Below are 18,226 nucleotides of genomic sequence, written 5' to 3'. Positions count from 1 at the left end.
ATCATATTTTATATGTAACCAAAAAACTCATATTTTATCCATAATTGTTCCCCTATAATGAGCATATAAAGAGTTCTTTAATTTCTTGTTGTTCTTAAAGAATGAATTATGAAAACAAAAATGGATCATTAATTTTATGAGAAATTAGGATTAAATACCAAATATCAATAGTTTTTCAGCAAAACATATATATTTTTTAGTTTAGGTACTAATCTAGAGCAAGATATTTTGAATTAGGTCATAAATCAGTTTGCTATACAGTCGACAGTCACAACTAAGTCACAGTTGTGACTGTTTGAAATTCATAAAAATTTAAAATTTATAAGAGTTTAGTGCTTTTGATTTAGGCTTGGAAGATGAAGTCCTATAACCTAGAGACTAAAATTAAAGTTTAAGTCTTGCAAACACTGAAAAAACAACAAATCAATAAAAAATTGTTTAACAGTCACAGTAGAACCATATTTTTTAAATTAAGTTGGTACCTAAACTGAAATTTAGTATCTAAAGTGAAATAACATAAATATTTTAATAGTTAAAATGAAATAATATTGAAATTTGGTAATTAAAGTCAACCTACCTTTAATTTTACAATTTCAAACTTTTTTCTTTCAATTATCTTCTGGATTATATTGCAAAAGCCCAAAAACATTTGAAATAATTCCAATATTGATCCTGTGTTTAGTTAAACATGTCATAGCAAGTACAGGAAAGATTGGATTTGATTCGATAAATGTCATAACATAAAAATCCATTTATCCACCAGATTTTCAAATACTCAAATATGTTGTTGCCGGCCCAGCCCAAACTTCAAATCCAGCCCAGTAGCCCAGCCCATTTGCCATGAGTCCTCACTAAATTACAATTCCCGCTTGGTTTTTAAATCCCGCCGTTTCACAGCCTAAGCCTAAACGTCTCTCTCTTTTTTTCCACACAGAAAAGAAAAGAAATTAAAAAAAAAAAAAACTCGAATTTCCAATCTCACATTTTCTCACTATCAGTTTCAGGAGAGGCAAGTAGTAAAGTTGGAAAAAAATGCAGACAGAGGACATTAGGGTTAGGGTTAGACTTTCCCTCTATGGATTCACCTAATATTACCAAAATCAAAGCAACCGCCACATCTTGCTCAGATTCTCCTCCACTTCAAGTAAATTACAGCTCCTCAAGTTTACTTCAAATTTCGCTCTCTCTCCTTTTGGATGTTCTTGTGTTTGGATTTTACCTAATTGATAACATCAGTTGCAGATCTCTACCCTTTTTCTGTTTTTTAATTTTGAATGAAATTATAGTGCAATGGCTAATTTCTGGATGTGGGTTTTAGTTCAATTGTGGTGAGGTTGGTAGTAGTTGAGGGTTTAGTATTATTTGGAGAAGTTCAATTTGTGAGTGTGGTTGCAATTTGAAGTGGGCACAATTCAGCTTTTACTGATTTTAGGGTTCTCAGTGTGCAATTGGCTTTCTGTTGAGTAATTGGTGATTAAAACGTTGAGTTGATTCATTTGGAGTTGTATTGCACATAGAAAACTAAGCCCCCCTTTTCGGTTTTACAATCTAATCAATCATTAAAAGCTTCAGAATTTCATTTTGCGAGTGCTTTTAGTGATGACACTAATACAAAGGATTCTTGGGTTCACACTGAAACGCCATTTTCTTTCATACTTATGCTATGTCACAGATTTTAAATGAATGATGAGAATTTTCTCACCGGAGCAGCAATGCCTTTTCGTTGAGTTTGTCATTCTTGTTTCTGAAATGAGCATCTGCAATGTCTAATTGTCTGTATATAATGAATTTCTTGTTCATGCTTCTTGTTTTTTTATTTGTTTCAGGACTCACCTTTTTCTAGTTACATAAACAATCTATCACCAATAAAGCATGTGAAGGCTACACTTGTAGCGCAAGGGCTCCCTGCACTTGGCTCTCCTCCTCTTGTGTTCACATCTCCACGTAACCGTGAAGCAAGTTTCCTAAAAAGGTCTGAGGTTTTTTGTTTCTGTTTGTTTTTCAGATTGATCTTCTTGAATCATTTGTTGGCTTGTCATTCAATAACTTGGCAATTTGTTATTTTCATCAGGCTTCGATACCCACAGTTATCCAGTTCAGAAGTACCTAAACCTCATGATGAAGGCAAGAAATTTGGTGATGGTCCAGTTGATTCTGAGAAACCTATTTCCCAGTTGCACATGGGGTTGAATACTGACACTCGGGACTGCGAGACTAGGAATTTTGTGGAAACTCAGCCCTGCAGCTCTTCAGGGTGTGGGGATGAATACTTAGCTGATCCCATAGAGGAGGACTGTGTGAATTCCGCTCAATCAGTCAATCCATGTTTGAAACAATCGAACAATGTGCCGGAATCATCAATAATTGGTTTAACTGACTCAAAGGAAATTACATTAAAATTGGACAACAAAAATGATAATGGAACAGACTCAGGGGAAAAAGCTGTGGCACCTCTCATGACATCAGAGAAGGCTAAAGAAGACCTTCAAGGAAATCAAATGTTTGATGCAGAGTCAATGAAAATTAAAGAGCAAAGGGATGGCAAGTTGCCATCTAATGAATGCCCGAATATTGAATCTGGTTCATCTGTTGAAAATGCTTCCCAGAGAAAATATCACCAAGATTTGCATGCTCAGGTACTGAGAGATTCTTGATGAGAAAGAACTAAATTATTTTATGAGAACGGATATGACTGTTCCACACTTCCACATGTTTTTCTTACAATTTTCACAACTTTTAAGTTACAGGATATAGGAGGTGGACGCCAAGATGATTGTGATTCTACCCCTAAATCTCCACCTGGACCTTTGCAGATTGTTCAGGTGCATGAAGATTGTGCTGAGAATATTGGTTCAATCTCCAATGGAATGAATGAGAACATGATGTTGCATGCTTCTAAGGTATGACATTACATATGACTTTTAGGCACCAATGTGCAATCTCCCATGGATTTTTTATTTAAAAAAAAAAAACTATGAATCACATTTTTCTTTTGATCACATGTCTTTTCATCTATAATTTTTCCAAGTGAAAAGGATGTCAAGATGTGTTTCTAGCTGGCATGATTTGTCCATCTTCCTTTTTCTTTCTATTTGCTGTGCTTGCTGGAAGTAGTATTCCTTTTGTGTAATGTGGGTGTATTTGGAAAATGACAAGAATGTTTCTGTTTTTCAACACGCCACCCATGCCTGCAAAAACAGTGGGCTTTTTTCTTTTTGGTTATCAAATCCTGCTAGGATTATTTATTTTTGTAGTAGAATAATTGCAAGATCAATGTAGGCCAGGAATAACCAATATGGCATGCATAGACGCTGCCTTCAGTTCGAAGAGGCTCCTCCTTGTACTACTGGAAAAAACAACAGTTCTTTGAGTCCTACAGAGAAGGTTAACAACTCAGAATCACCTGCCAGAACTGTGGAATTGGAGATGGTGGAATCATCTTTTGTGGTCTTAAAAACAACTTCCACCAAGAGACAGATGGCCACCTCATTGCCTCCTCGGTATGGTGGAAACTCTCCTTTAACTGTTTCCAAGCCATCAGGTATTGGCTTGCATCTAAACAGCATTGTCAATGCTGCACCGGTGGTTTGTGGTGCAACAAAAAGCATAAAAGTAACAGATCACCATGTGAGTGTGCAAGTTATAAAGTCAGCATCTATCATGAGCTGTCATTCACTGGAGAATGTGAGGCACTTTCCAGTTTCATTGAATGCGGTTGAGAAAGATTCAGCTGGTGCTGAAGACAGGGGGAATGAAACTGAGACTTCAATTGCTGCAAGTTCTGCCATTACCCAGTCTCCTCAGACTGTGGAATTTAAGCATCATGGACCTCCCCATGAGAAGAGGAAATTTGATTTTCATAATGCTGACAGTTACGAGGAGTGCAACCAATCTAGCTCAAAAAAGAAAAGGTCAGCCGGCATAGTCTTTCATGTAGTGTGATTATTCTTAAATTCTTGTCTGCTGTACCAATTTGTGTTTGTGTATGATCCTCCAGGAAAAAAACATTAAGCACTATTGACAGTGATGGTTGCAAGCGTTGCAACTGCAAGAAGACCAAATGCTTGAAACTGTAAGTTGATCCACATTTTGTCCATGTAAACTCATAAGTGCATATTTGTTTGTCACATGTTAATACATTTCTTTTCAGCTATTGTGATTGTTTTGCTGCTGGAATCTATTGTGCCGGCTCTTGTGCTTGCCAAGGATGCTTTAACAGAGAAGAATATGAAGATACAGTTTCTGAGACAAGGCAACAAATTGAATCCCGTAATCCACTTGCATTTGCTCCCAAGATTGTACCACATGCAACTGAGTTTCCACCGAATAATGTGGTACTAAACCCTTTCAGTTCAATTATTGATTGTATTCCTTTCTTTTGAAACTTGATGATTGTATTTGCCCATTACAGGAAGGTGAAAATCAATTCACACCATCCTCAGCTAGACACAAAAGAGGGTGCAACTGCAAAAAGTCAATGTGTCTGAAAAAATATTGTGAATGCTATCAGGTCTTGAATTTCGTTTCTACATTTCTATGCTGTGATGTTTGTTATCTTTCTTTTTTCAATTCATTCTGAACTCTCAAATTGCTTCATTTTAAAGGCTAATGTTGGATGCTCCAGTGGATGCCGGTGTGAGGGATGTAAAAATGTCTATGGCAAGAAGGGAGGTAAGGCTCTATATCAAGAAAAATATTTTCCCACTTCCATGTGATAAAGTTTGTATTCACTAGGGATAATAAAAGAATATTTATTCATATATATAGGGTAATGTTTCTTGCCATGTAGTCTGGTATATGTTTTCAGGACCACACATTCATACATGATTTCACTTGATCAGTGGTCTTGATTGACATTCTAATAACATAGCATGCAAAACTGCCTAATAATTAGAACCATATCCCATATTATGTAGTTTATCTTATATTCTCAGGTGATGCTATCAACACTCATTTAGCTTTGTGCACTCCAAACTGAATATCATATAAATTTTAATACACTCACAATACAGAGTGGAAGAAGTTAAAAGGGAGTGCCAATGGCGCTGGCAAACTTTATCTGAAGTATCATGCCTTTAAAAATGGATTAGTGAAAGTAAATTTGAAAATTGTTTGGTGCTTTGCTGAAAGATATTTACTGCAAACCCTTGGAGTAACTTTGCATATATGTTTGTGCACCTGAAAAATGATCAGTTAATCACTATTTGTAACTTAATATTGTAAATCGATCTTATTTGCTATAGAGTATAATGCTACGGGGCATAGTGTGACTAAAGAGATGATTAGCAACAAAGCTGGCAAGGAAAGAATAGAAAGCACATTTGATGAGAAGCTGGAAATGGTGGCAACAAAGGAAGATCTTTTGCCTGTTGAGTTGTATGATTCGCGCAACCTCAATCCATTGACACCATCATTTCAGTGCTCAGAGTAAGATTCATTGATTTTGATGTCCAATTAGCCTGAAATGCTAATAATTATTTGATATCTACCATTTCTTGATTGTGTATTTCAATTTTTTGTTTAGTCATGCAAATAATGTCTCAAATTCCAGGTTCCTTCCTGCAAGATGCCTCCCATCACCTGAATCTGATCTTACCATCATATCATCTTACGAAAAATCAACGAGATCCCCTCTGAGGAATTCAGAGAGCAATGACAATCTGTTGGAAACAAGTAGAGAATTATTGGATGTAGGTTCTTATGATTGGCGAGTGGATTACGAAAGCATTGGAATAATGGACACTTTTTCACCAAGATGCGATGCAGTCCCCACTACATGCCATCTTACTCCACTATCAGATCCTTACTCAATGGCTATGGCTTCTTCAACATCATCCAAAACAAGGGATTGGACAAATGCTTCACAAGTTCAGCTGCGCCCTGGAAATCACTGCCTCTCATCAGCTAGTTCTCTTCATTGGCGTAGTTCGCCAGTCACCCCAATGACTCGGTTAGGTGGGACAAAATCTTTCCAAGGTCTTGACTCTGAAAATGGGCTTTATGACATTCTGCAAGATGACACACCTGAGATATTGAAGGACACTTCTACTCCCATCAAGTCGGTGAAAGTAAGTTCCCCAAATAAGAAACGGGTTTCTCCTCCTCATAGCCACAATCATGAGCTTGGTGCAAGCTCTTCAGAGGGATTGAGAAGTGGCCGTAAGTTCATATTGAAAGCTGTGCCTTCTTTCCCACCTCTTACTCCCTGTATTAAGTCTACAGGTAGCAGTACCATTCAGAACCCAAGTAATGCTCAAGATAACGGTGGAAAGAAATGATCGACACTTCTGGAGTCCACAGTGAGTATTCTACCACTTGCTTCAATATTTTTGTTCTAAAGTTGTCATTAATAATGCTGATCTTTAAATGTTTCTTGTTTCAGTTTACTCCGAGGGGTCACTCTGGTGTTTAATTGTTGTACTTGCTCCAAGAAGACTTTTGCAGACATTGTTCTGTGGCTTGATTTGTTGTCAGGTTCGAATATGGACACATCTTCAGATATCTTATATATAATTTTTTTTTCCCTGCATGTATGATGATCACAGTCGTCATTTGTTGTGGTAAATAGGTACCAAGTGGCTGCATTTCTGAAGGATTATTTCAGAAAATTGGAAAGACAACATTGCTACTGCATCATTATTTGTAGTCATTTCTTCATCTTGTTTCTCATTATTTTAGTTAGCAGTTCTCTGTTAAATTGGATCTTTCAATTGCTGACTAGCGCTGTATTCCCCATGATTAAAGGCTATACGGCTACTGAAATTGTCCCAGTTATCCCCTGGCAATTTTTTTTCTTGTAATTTCCAAAGAAAAATTTGAAAACTTTTCATTTCGTATAAAAAAAAGGGAACCTTTTCATGATTATTGGATATGATTATTATCAATTAGTGGTTGCTTTTCTCTCCACCACGTTGCCATTATCTTGTATATTCCATCAGCTGATTTTTACTATGGTTTTATATTTTTCATTGGGTAGGCATACTCTCCATTGCAGCCTTTAACATCATAATTGTCAAGATCAACGAACAATGGGTTGTCGGTTGTGTAACGAAAATTGAAGATAGGATTTGCATAGCTAATAAAACTGAATTTGAGTGCTAATTCAGGTTTAAGGGGAGCTCTAAAAGCACCAAGCAAACTTATGCACCTAGCATTCAAGAAAATTCTATTCTTGCCCTCTGTTGAAAACTAAAAAAAGTGGAATCCAGCCAGCCTCCATATCCATCCCAGATTTTTTAAAAATTTTAAGTTCTTTATTCAGTACATTAAGGGGCAAAATTGGAAAGTTCCAAAAAAAAAAAAAACAGAAGTTTAGATGCTGAATGCACTGATTAAATTTGAGGGTGCATATATAATTCATCAGGCTTTAATCTCGGTGGTTTATGGATATAGAGAAATCCAACAGCTATTCCAGGCTTATGTATGGACCAGTAGAAGATCGTTATGTTGTAAAACTCACCAGACTAGCTGCCATTAGCCTCAAGTGTAGACGTATGAACACTTGATTATGTAGCATCTTATGGAATAAAATAAATATATTCAGAATCACTTCATTATCAAAACAACAAAATTTCATGGATGTGGGCAAGGAGACTCCATATCCCCTACCCCAACCCAAGTAAGAACACCCATACAAATCTCTTAGCAACCAGCACTCAACTACAAGAGTGAGCAACCTTAGCTAGAGTTATTTCAAGAGAGCATAAGGCAATAGTAGCTATATGAAATGCCACTACCATATATATTCTATTCTAGAATGCCTCTTCCAATCCTCTTTTTCTTTTTTCTTTTTATAATCTCCTCATTTGAGATCCCCAGCTACACCGTTCACCAATCTTTTCGACTAGTAAGATCGGGATCCCTCGAGCCCCAATGTTGCAGTTAGCCAAGTGCAAACTTCATCAGTCTCTTCAGGGATGGTATAGTGGCCCAGCCTGCATTGCCAAACTAAGCATTCATGAAATTGATACTGGAAAGAACAAAATATAAAATCCTTACTGAAGGCAGAATCACATACCCATTGTGTGTTCTAAACACAAGATTTCGAAATCCTGCTGAACTTAAGGTCTGTGCAGATTGCTCTCCATGTTTATATGCAACCACATCATCGGCTGCAATAAAGAATTAAGGCATCACATACATTAACTATGTCTTACAATCTTTTGTGTGTGTAAACTTGGGAATTACAAATTTAACCAAACAAAATAATCAGGAGCTTGTAGCTTCTTCTATATGGATTTGGGGAGTGGAGAGAAGATACTTCCAAAAAAGAACTGAACCTATACACTATACTACTGAATATGAGAAGAATATGATTACCTAAGCCGTGACATAGCAAAATGGGCAAGGATGCTGCATGCCTTGCAGCCTCATGCGATGCTTCCATCCGGTTCCTCAAAGTTCTACAAGAAAAAGAAGTTGCTGAGATTAACTGCTGATTGCTTACTAACAGTATATGTGTAGGTTGCGTTTATGTGTTGGTGCATGAGTAAATTTATGTCGATGCACACATGACAGAAGCTGAACCTTGAGCATGGAAGCCAGCCACTTAGACCAACAATAGCACTTAGGTTAACTAGGTACGGATTTCCATTCCCATATTGCCCTAAAACACGGCACGTGGCAGAGTAGAGGGCAGTTGCAGCGCCCATACTGAAGCCCCCAACACCTAGTTTTACTGTTCATAATGGAAAAATTTACATGAGCTATATAAAACATTTGTAATTCCTATAGAAAAATTACCTTAATAACACATCACTTTACACAGCCAATCATTTTGTAAGAATATCTATGACTCTCAACTTTGGTGCAACCTGACTAATTATCCTCCACGTAAATTTATATTGTAATTCATTCAGTTCTAATTCTTGGTTAAAAATTATAGCATTATTGATCGCATATATTTGCTTAGTCCTGATAACTTTGACAAAATAAGGTCAGAGATATTTCAATAGCAAAGCTGAAGATCAAGTGAGAGTTCTGCCATTCTGCAATTATGCAATGAGCTCATTACATGATACAAACAAAATTAAATAATCCTGAAGAGTAAAATACAGAAGATAATAGGGAGCATTTGATCAATGATCAATGCATAACTTAGAGTTCAGTCCATTTTATGAGTCTTTCTTAGACTAAGACCGGTAGTGATTTAGGATTTTTAATCAAGTCCTTTTATTTTTCTTCTTTGACAGCTTTATGTTAGGTTTTAACTCCAGGATTTTGGGCTAACATGCAGCCTCTACAAAACTCACTCTACACCCTAGGAGGGGAAATACCCTTCAAATCGGAGAAGGACTTTATTATGAATTAAAAGGATTTTCTTATAAATTAAAAGGACTTTATTATGAATTAAAAAAAAATTCTTATAAATTAAAGGACTTTATTATGAATTAAAAGGATTTTCTTATAAATTTTAAAACACCACCAGTCTCCATCTAAAAACTGTTTTTCTAAAGGACTCAAGCCTAATTATCTCTAATTTTTATTAGTTAAGTCATGATTCATGAAAGTTTTATAAGCAAGAATAGGCAAATAAGTTCACAATACAAACAAAACTACATAGAACCTTATGAGATACAACAGATAATAGGGAGAACTAATCAGAATATAATATTATTTGGTTAAGTCATGATTCATGAAAACTGTATAAAGCAGAATAGGCAAATAAGTCCACTATAGTTCAATGCAACATAGGGGGAGGATGCAAATCACAGATAATATTTTTTCTAACAAGGTAAGAATTGCATGAATCCTGAGTACAGTTCTCCAAAACCCCAGAAGTCTTTATCTTCCCTTTTTTTTTTTTCACTCTTCCCAGATATATTAATGCCCCAATAATCTTAATGTAAATCCTTTTACTGAAAATATTTGTAACAAATATAACTAAGATAACAGAGTTTGAAGAGCTTTCAAGAAAGGAACATACTATCAGCAGGCTCTGTTGACAAAAGATTTGCTACATGTGCTGCTGAGGCATCTAACCCCTCCATATCATCAGGAGCATCTTCTGAAATGTCCCCCATATCAAACCCTGTCACAAATCACTTGAGCGCTTTAGAGTATGTTTTACAGATACAATATGAAAAGAAATATAATCCAAACTGTTATCTTAGTTACTGGATAGCTTGTATTTTCAGGCAATTTATGTCCATATGATGCAGCTCACAGCCACCTAGAATTTGATGGTGGGTGTCAACAGGATAAATACAGAATCTACAGCAATAAATCTTACAGGCAGTGCAAGGAAATCCACCAAATAATGCTACCGGCCGAGAAGGAGCAGTAGGGCAAATCCACTTAATCTGTACAATAAATTTCAACAGAACCAGATAATAAATTCTATTAACCAAGTAGCAGTATATTCTCTAATAATTGAAGGTTTAGGGCTGCTGGTGATGCATGTGCATAATGAAACTTAAAATCACTATCCTTACATTTGGAAGAGGAAGGGTTTCCAAGAGCTGGGACCAGCTGCAAGACAAAGAACAAAGTGGGAAAATCCAGCTTAGTCACTACTCACTACTGGCTAACCAAACTCGTTGACTGAGCAAAAATAAAAGGAGCTGGAATAGCAAAATATTTTTAGTCCAGTAGCTAGGAAGGTTGGTAGCACACTTCGAGCTTGAAAATCATTACAATATTATTTAAGAAACACTTGTTAGAATCATATAAAACCAAATTTTGGGATCATATATAATCAAAGTTTAGGATGGAACTAATCAATAATTGTATAATTTCGATGCTTTTCCAATATATATGTCTTAGATCAAATTGGTTCAATAATGTATCATTGAAAAAAATAACTGAGATTAGTCATGTATGTGTACTATATAAATTACTAATGAATAATGTATTTCAGTTTGTTAAATTTAAAGGGCAACTAAGCTAGTGAAGAAGTGGTCCCCTATTCTAAGCTTTGGAATATTCAAATACTTGATTCAAGAATTCGCCAACACGACTTAGAATGAAAAGAAGGGGAAGAAAAAGACAACAAATCACATTGTTTTTTGGTTCACAGTAGTATTGCGGTCCCCCATCAAATCAATCAGAGTTAGAATCTTCTAAAATGCAACATAGATTTCAAGGACTTAGTTAAATAACAGACTTTTCCAGATCAGGACAAAGATATTGACATTCTCCAATTCCCCTTTTTTTGTTTTTTATGTGGAACAAAAGAAGGCCACCATCCTCTTACAGACATATGCTCATTTAAAAGGGAAAGGAATCAACTCACACCAAATGCTTCATATAAAGAAGGAATATCATGTTCATGTAGAAGACTATAAAACTCCACATTCTGAATATCATAACTATTGAGACATGCACGTCCATAAACCATGACTGAGTAAAACATAATAGCTTCATTGCATGTATAAAGCTGACATGAAAACTACAATTTTAATCGTGTATAGGAATTTCAGTTCCACTGTTCAATTGGCTGGGATTAATTAAGTTTCACCTAAAAACAAGGACAAATGGAAACAAGCACAAAGAACGATCATAAGAGAAGATTTGGTAGAGTCAGCAAAAGAATAGCATTAATACCTTGAGCCCTTATCACCAAGGCCATGTAGCCAAACTATGGTTGCTTGGTGTCTCCCTTTGGGCCTGACCACATGGGTCCTTCCAAACTCAAACGTCCTTCTAGCAGTTCTACTACCTGACATATTGAAGCAACAAATGTTCAAAACACATAACCAGAACCAACATAATTAGTCTTTAGAAATGGCTTTACTCTCTATATACACATAATATAGACACCAGCACAGGAAAATGACTAACCAGAACCAGTATTGGAGCTATTGTAGCTCATCCTCTCCACCCAAATATAAACGATATGCACACCTAAAGTGACTTCCTGCAATGGAGAAAATCAATATTAGCTATATCTATTTATACCCATGTAGGGGGGTGAAAATGTAATAAAACCCATGAATCTGCATAAGTCACTCCTTATACCAGTTATACACTGCTCCTAAAAAATAATATCAGAAAGGGAAAGGCACCCAAAAAAAGAAGGGACAATAAAAAGCTAGGAAGCTCTATCAGCAATTAAGTCACATTAAGATCAAAGCACATCAATGCAGAAACTGAACCAACGGAGTCTTTGAGTTTGCAATGCTCACACAGATTGAAAGAGAGAATCTATGCTAGTGGCCAGTGGGCAAAGTAAAGCACTTCAACTACAACAACCCAAGAATACAACCACAAATTGTATTTTTTCTTTCAGATAAAAAAAAAAAAGCATTTTATATAAAATAAATTATTGATGACAGATGAGTGACAGATACCCATTAAACACAAAAACAGAAGTTGAAATGTTCTTGTTGAAAGGGGTAATGGGAGTGGCATGAAATTGCGGGTACACAAAAAGATCTGGGAACAAAATATATTGAATATGTCAGTGAGAAAGAAAAGTGGGGGTTTAAGCTTTTTGTACCAACCTGGTGTGGGACAAACCCAAAAGAATATGGGCTTTTCTCTTTCTTCTCTGTTTTTCCCTTTCTTTGTTTCCCACAACTTTCTCTCAATTTCTCTCTATTTCACTCCTTTTCTTTTGTTTGTTCATACCTCTAGAACCCACAACCCATAAGCATCCACAGAAAGCACAAGGTATTTCTTTTCTTTTTTATGGCCGGAGAAGCAACAAGGTGTGAAAACTAATCATTTTCTTACAGGTTTTCCCAGGCCCAGACCAAAATGCCCTTTCCATCTCCACATGTTTTAACCTGGCTAGTGGCTCATACTGTTAAACATTATTTTTACAAACACAACCTTCCACTTAGAAAGATAAAGTCATAAAACCTTGAAGTTTATAACAGAAATAAACAAAGAATCAAACTGAAAAATGAATGTTACCAAACTCAAGGAACGACCATTTTAGAAATTATGAGCATCAATTCCTACAAATTAATTTCACTTCAAAGCATCGATTCATAAAATTGATTTCACTCCAACTACATAGAAACAATAAAGTGATTATTCAGCTTTTTTTGTTGTTGTAAATTCACCTAGTTGTATCCTTGAGTGCTCCACATATGCATTATATCTTTGTCAAATAATATATGATGCCAACTCCCATGCGTCACAAGTTTTGCAAAAGGCATATGCGTGCACATTTATGAATAATGAATATGCTCGTGTAAACTGTAAAGTGGGAAATTTGGTGTTGTGTGAGGACAAGAGAAATTGAGTAAAAATGACATGCAAAGAGTAAGTGGAGCCTCACCCTTGGCATAGCTAAGAATTAATCATAATGGGAGCATGATAACAATAGAAATTGTTTTCCATCCCAATATCATCTAATAGAAAAAATTATTAAATTAATTAATAGAAATAAACACAATACAGCTAATAACCAAAAGCACACGCAGAAACCAAAATAACACACCATTCATATTCAAATAAGAAACTCATGTTCTAAATATTCATAAAACATAGGGTCTAATTTTTTTGCCTAAAAAGTTAATGAGATTAGACCCAAAATTTTAGGAGTAAAACAATGAGGCTATTGGGGTCATGCGACACCAATGCCCCTAATGTGGCTTCCCCACTGCCTCATCTGCAGGAAATAAGTGAGGGCTGAATTTGAAGGATTCAAACATATTTTAGAACCAAAGCTTTAATAATCATATTAGACAATCACTAAACTCTAAAAATTTAAACTATTATGCTAATAATGTATATTAAAATAACACAATCAACCCTACATCATGTCACTTATACTAAGGCTCATGGTATCTTTCATCCAAATATTCAATTATCAAAGGTTCATCAAATATAAAGAGTATTAGGTTAACTTTGTCATTTCATACTAAAACCCCAAAGAGGGTATTTACTAGAACTTTGAAAATGAAAAAAGAGGGTTTTTTTGCGAATTGCTTAAAGGAAAAAGATTGATGGCTTTTCTAAATTAGTGTCGTAGGATGTGATTGTGTACAGGTCTTAATCCAGCTAATAATGTATCTTTTAGGAATTTGAGATTTAAAAAAAAAAAGTCCTAAAGTTTTTGTGCTTTGTTTTATATGACTAGCTTTAAGGGGTCTCTTTTAAGTTGTCAACTCTCACACTCATTCAAAGCAGAATCATAGTTATTGTATTTGTACAAGAAAATTTGGTTTATACACAAAAGTGAGTCACAATCTTCTTTGCCTTTGGAATATAAACATGGGATTGATGGGACTCAAACAGATTTGCACTGATTTCTAGCCTTATTTGACATATAAACAACATATGCTGATTCCTTAGTATGGCATCCAAATCTTAACACTTCAATATTGTAATCAAATTATTGCCTAAGAATGGCTCAAAATGGAGATTAGACTGAAAGTTAATGATTCTTAAGGAATAATATTTCTATGTGTCGGGCATTTTTTGAATTTTTATATTATTGATACATTCCACATGTTCTCCACTCTGCTGGTTCCAAGAGTACCTGGTTAAGCAGAGGTGTTGCACAGGGTGCAAGTCCATGTGCCAAATGCCAGTTTGTGAGAACTATAATGCTAAAGTACAAGCGTCTTTCATTGTGCTTGTTGAACAAGTTGCGCAGGTACTCATGTGACATAGGGCTTACGTGTTTTTTCCGTACGAAAACAACTATTTATATAAACATATATTCAAAGCTTTAAATGAGAGTCATACAGTAACTCGATGATGGAAATTGTTTATTTTTTTAAGTCTTTATTTAAGGATTATTTCTATAAAAGTTTACACAAATAAAAAATGGTTTAACCATTTAATTAAATATTCATCATTTTAAGTGTTTATCAAACAATCTTCACAACATAAGTTTGTGAATCTAAATTATTAATTAAGTTCATTCCTACCGGCTATCTTAATGTCTAGTCGAGATTTACAACCTAACATCTTAGGTTGCCAAACCAGACATGTAGTAAGAAAACATTATCTTGTATATGTATATGTAAAAAAATCTAGCTGCTTCTGCTGGGGACTGAAGTTACTGGACTGGCTTTGATGAAGGTTGGGTTCAACCTCTAATTTTTAATTTTTACTTTTTTTTTTTATGTAATATACAAAAACTAAAATTGTTAATACCAGACGCTGCAAATGGGGTTGCACCTCATCATTCTATATTGCTATAAACTAAAATTGGTTCAAATGAAAATATAATTTGATCTTAAATGATCAATATGTCAATGAATCATCAGATACCTTATTACCTTGTTAAGATGCTAGCATGAATATTTTCAAATTAACTTCAAAAGTCTTTCATGACAATGAAATGTCTTTCAAATTTATGAAATTTATGTTTGATTAATAAAAGAGATGATAATAGCTGCAGTGTTGACAATGGTGTTTGGCAAATAGTATATAGTGGTGGGATTTAATAAAAATAGATATGTTATAGCCAGATAGTTAATTATTTTTCTTCTCTTTTTTGGCCGGCAGATGGTCATGCATCCATCAATTCTATATGGCCTTGTTGATGGAGTGTTATAAAAATCAAATGGGATTTATTTCATTGGAAAATTTTGGAGGAAATTCAATGGTACACAGACTAGTACTTTACAAAGTTTTTAATTAGCACATTCAGAAAGGGAGAGATAGGAGCTCAACCAGAACTTGACAATGTCCTTAGTACACATAGAATTCAACATTACAAAGCTTTTATCCTTCAAGATTCTGTTGAGCTAGCATTTGGAACACCAATCTACATAGCTTTTAGGCCATCTCAATTTGGCCACCAGGTCTACTTTTGGCAGATGATTCAAGATCATATCCTCCTCCATACTTAGAATTTTCAAGTTTTTCACCTTGACCCCAGATAGCATAAGCTTCTTCCCCATGAGCTGCTTCATCACCAATCTCCATATCCTCATCGGACATTCTCAGAGGCACGATGAATTGAATCAGAAGACATATAAGGCTTGTCATCACAATATTCAGTACAGCAACAAAGAGAATCCCAAGCATTTGAATTCCTACTTGACGAAACCCAGTTTGGATGACTCCCATGTCAATACCGTAGAATAGGCCAACATAGTCTCCATATGCACCGTAGAACAAGTTGCTTAGCCTTGGATGGGCAAAGAGACCGGTGAGGATTCCACCAAGCATTCCGGCGATGGCATGAGTGTGCAGAACAGCCATTGTGTCATCAACTTTCTGAAGTAGCCTAGATTTCTTGTGCACGACCATCATGGTGAACCAAGGAATTGAGCCAGAGAAAAGCCCCATTAGAATGGCTGCCCATCCTTGCACAACTCCTACATGAGATTGAAAGTGCAATAACATTGGATATTTGCATATATGTCATTCAATAACTATTTTAAATTAGTAATGCATAAGGAATTGGTACTAATTTTTTGATGCATAGAGACATATATGCTGGTTGCAGCATTGTGAGTACTTACCAGCAGCAGGGGTGATGCAAACCAACCCAGTGATCATGCCTTGAACTGCCCCAATGACCGAAGGTTTGCGGAAAAAAATGATATCAAGCATGAGCCAAGTGAGCAAACTGGTAGCAGTGCAAACATGAGTGTTCAAGACAGCCAAGGAAGCATCAACACTGACTACATAAGGATCTCCTCCATTAAACCCTGTCCAACCCATCCAGAGCAATCCTGCCCCAGTCAACATAAGAAGAATGTTGTTTGGAGGGAACCTTTCCCTGTCCTTGTTGGAACGGGGACCAACCTGCCATGAATTAGATAAGCTGAATGATCATATTGCTCAAAAGGGGTTATGCTGTTAATTGAGGGCAATGGGATGATTTGATGTTTACAGAGTTACACATGACAATAATGTGAAATCAATTTTAGAAATAGACGACTGATACTGCAACTTCTAGAAGCTTAAGAAAATGGTATTCTCCTGGAAATGTAGAAATGATATTTTACCCTTTCTATGTATCCAAGATGAAGAAGAAAAAAAAGTAACAGGGTTATAATTGAAACCTTGTTTATATATGTATTAGAAGTTTCAAAAATATGATAAATTATTACTGCTTTAATTAGTTGAAGCATGCAGTGTTAATTGTTAAGTGAATTTGTTGCCAAATGTGCTTCATGAAGGTTGAGCAATTGAAAGAAAGAAGAGATAGATGAATGAGAAAGGAGGTTTTTCCTACCCAATATGCTGCTGTGAAACCAGCAACTCCTGAAGAAAGATGGATCACATACCCACCAGAATAGTCAATTAATTAGTTGAAGCATGCAGTGTTAATTGTTAAGTGAATTTGTTGCCAAATGTGCTTCATGAAGGTTGAGCAATTGAAAGAAAGAAGAGATAGATGAATGAGAAAGGAGGTTTTTCCTACCCAATATGCTGCTGTGAAACCAGCAACTCCTGAAGAAAGATGGATCACATACCCACCAGAATAGTCAATTAGTCCTTTCTTGAAGAGAAACCCTTTGAGACTCCAGATACTAAATGCTCCAATGGTGTATGAAAAGGTTAGCCACAGTGGCACAAACAACATCCAAGCATAAAAGTTCATCCTTCCCAACAAGGCCCCAGCAATCAAAATCAAAGTAATTGCTGCAAACACAAATTGGAAGTACACCATTGTGGCATTGGGGAACTTCCCACTGAATGCCTGCGCCAGCAGATACTTTTGGTTCAATGCAACATCAGCTTTCCCCCAAAATGGAGCGCTTTTAAATAGCTCATCCCCAAAAGACATGAGGTATCCCCAACCAACCCAACAAACAAGAACAGCAGCAAAAGCATAGAGTGCCATGAAAGCTGAATTCACAGCCCATTTCTTCTTCACTGCACCGCCATACAGAATTATGAGCCCGGGAACACTTTGGAGACCAACCAATGTCGCGGCTGTCAGCTGCCATGCGTTGTCACCTTTGTTCATCCATTCAGGACTTGCCTGATCCGGTATGAGGTTGGAAGGGAGAGGAGAATATGTCACGTTCATTTTTGCTTCTCACCTGAAAAATGTGTCAAACCCTTGCACTACAAAATGCTTCAGATTAAGCTATTGCTGCTTTGGTGGACTTAAGCACCCATCATTGTGCTTTTATGTTAGAAGGTGGGGTTTTGATTCTGACGAAAAGCTGTCAGTCTGATGTATCAACTTTGGTGTTACTTGAATTCATAGTTTGTTGTTGTTTAGGTACAATGTGATTTTTCTGTCTTAGGCAGCCAATGGCTACATGTAGTTTTGGACATTTGGCGGGTATTCCAACCACTGTTAACGGTATTTACAATGTTGCCTTCAGCCGTTTTGCTATCACTCCAAATCACA

At 36.0% G+C, this 18,226-nt stretch overlaps 3 protein-coding genes across 4 annotated transcripts; 1 reads left to right on the top strand and 2 right to left on the bottom strand.

Annotated features, from left to right (window-relative positions):
• Positions 1 to 993: 993 nt before the first annotated feature.
• LOC147279111 (uncharacterized) lies at positions 994 to 6,864 on the top strand. 2 transcript variants are annotated; one of them, XM_086251034.1, is made up of 13 exons: positions 994 to 1,144; positions 1,827 to 1,972; positions 2,072 to 2,636; positions 2,748 to 2,900; positions 3,280 to 3,911; positions 3,998 to 4,072; positions 4,151 to 4,334; positions 4,412 to 4,510; positions 4,605 to 4,671; positions 5,244 to 5,427; positions 5,552 to 6,299; positions 6,383 to 6,474; positions 6,569 to 6,864. In XM_086251034.1, exons 1-11 carry the CDS (start codon positions 1,076 to 1,078, stop codon positions 6,276 to 6,278), a joined length of 2,901 nt encoding a protein of 966 aa, XP_086107160.1. In that variant the 5' UTR covers positions 994 to 1,075; the 3' UTR covers positions 6,279 to 6,299; positions 6,383 to 6,474; positions 6,569 to 6,864. The 2 variants fall into 2 exon arrangements, with proteins under 2 accessions (XP_086107160.1, XP_086107159.1); XM_086251033.1 differs by having other exon boundaries at positions 2,742 to 2,900.
• A 679-nt stretch (positions 6,865 to 7,543) lies between these two features.
• LOC147279110 (uncharacterized) lies at positions 7,544 to 12,594 on the bottom strand. The gene is made up of 10 exons (XM_086250565.1): positions 12,444 to 12,594; positions 11,782 to 11,857; positions 11,545 to 11,659; positions 10,434 to 10,470; positions 10,232 to 10,301; positions 9,926 to 10,030; positions 8,527 to 8,677; positions 8,320 to 8,402; positions 8,018 to 8,111; positions 7,544 to 7,934 (listed from the first exon to the last, which is right to left on the bottom strand). Exons 2-10 carry the CDS (start codon positions 11,810 to 11,812, stop codon positions 7,844 to 7,846), a joined length of 777 nt encoding a protein of 258 aa, XP_086106691.1. The 5' UTR covers positions 11,813 to 11,857; positions 12,444 to 12,594; the 3' UTR covers positions 7,544 to 7,843.
• Positions 12,595 to 15,684: 3,090 nt separating this feature from the next.
• On the bottom strand, positions 15,685 to 17,896 carry LOC147279109 (ammonium transporter 2 member 5-like). The gene is made up of 3 exons (XM_086250850.1): positions 17,285 to 17,896; positions 16,377 to 16,662; positions 15,685 to 16,229 (listed from the first exon to the last, which is right to left on the bottom strand). The coding sequence occupies exons 1-3, from the start codon at positions 17,894 to 17,896 to the stop codon at positions 15,685 to 15,687; spliced, it is 1,443 nt and encodes a 480-aa protein (XP_086106976.1).
• Between the last annotated feature and the right edge of the window lie 330 nt (positions 17,897 to 18,226).

Source organism: Dryas octopetala, chromosome 7, assembly GCF_963921425.1.
Source record: "Dryas octopetala chromosome 7, drDryOcto1.1, whole genome shotgun sequence".
Classification (NCBI taxonomy): Eukaryota; Viridiplantae; Streptophyta; class Magnoliopsida; order Rosales; family Rosaceae; genus Dryas; species Dryas octopetala.
The sequence above is the reverse complement of the archived record's forward strand: the minus strand, read 5'-3'. Positions and strand labels throughout refer to the sequence as shown.

Bases quoted from the DNA above. Each gene is read 5' to 3' on its own strand.
- LOC147279110 (XM_086250565.1), bottom strand. From the start codon at position 11,812: ATGAGCTACAATAGCTCCAATACTGGTTCTG. The intron at 10,031-10,231 runs GTAAGATTTATT...GATTTGTGACAG, and splicing joins TGGATTTCCTTGCACTGCCT to GGTTTGATATGGGGGACATT. The intron at 8,403-8,526 runs GTTCAGCTTCTG...TTTTTCTTGTAG, and splicing joins GGCTGGCTTCCATGCTCAAG to AACTTTGAGGAACCGGATGG.
- LOC147279109 (XM_086250850.1), bottom strand. From the start codon at position 17,896: ATGAACGTGACATATTCTCCTCTCCCTTCCAACCTCATACCGGATCAG. The intron at 16,663-17,284 runs GTAGGAAAAACC...AATTCATGGCAG, and splicing joins GTTTCACAGCAGCATATTGG to GTTGGTCCCCGTTCCAACAA. The intron at 16,230-16,376 runs GTAAGTACTCAC...AATCTCATGTAG, and splicing joins TTGCATCACCCCTGCTGCTG to GAGTTGTGCAAGGATGGGCA.
- LOC147279111 (XM_086251033.1), top strand. From the start codon at position 1,076: ATGGATTCACCTAATATTACCAAAATCAAAGCAACCGCCACATCTTGC. The intron at 1,145-1,826 runs GTAAATTACAGC...TATTTGTTTCAG, and splicing joins CAGATTCTCCTCCACTTCAA to GACTCACCTTTTTCTAGTTA. The intron at 2,637-2,741 runs GTACTGAGAGAT...ACAACTTTTAAG, and splicing joins ACCAAGATTTGCATGCTCAG to TTACAGGATATAGGAGGTGG.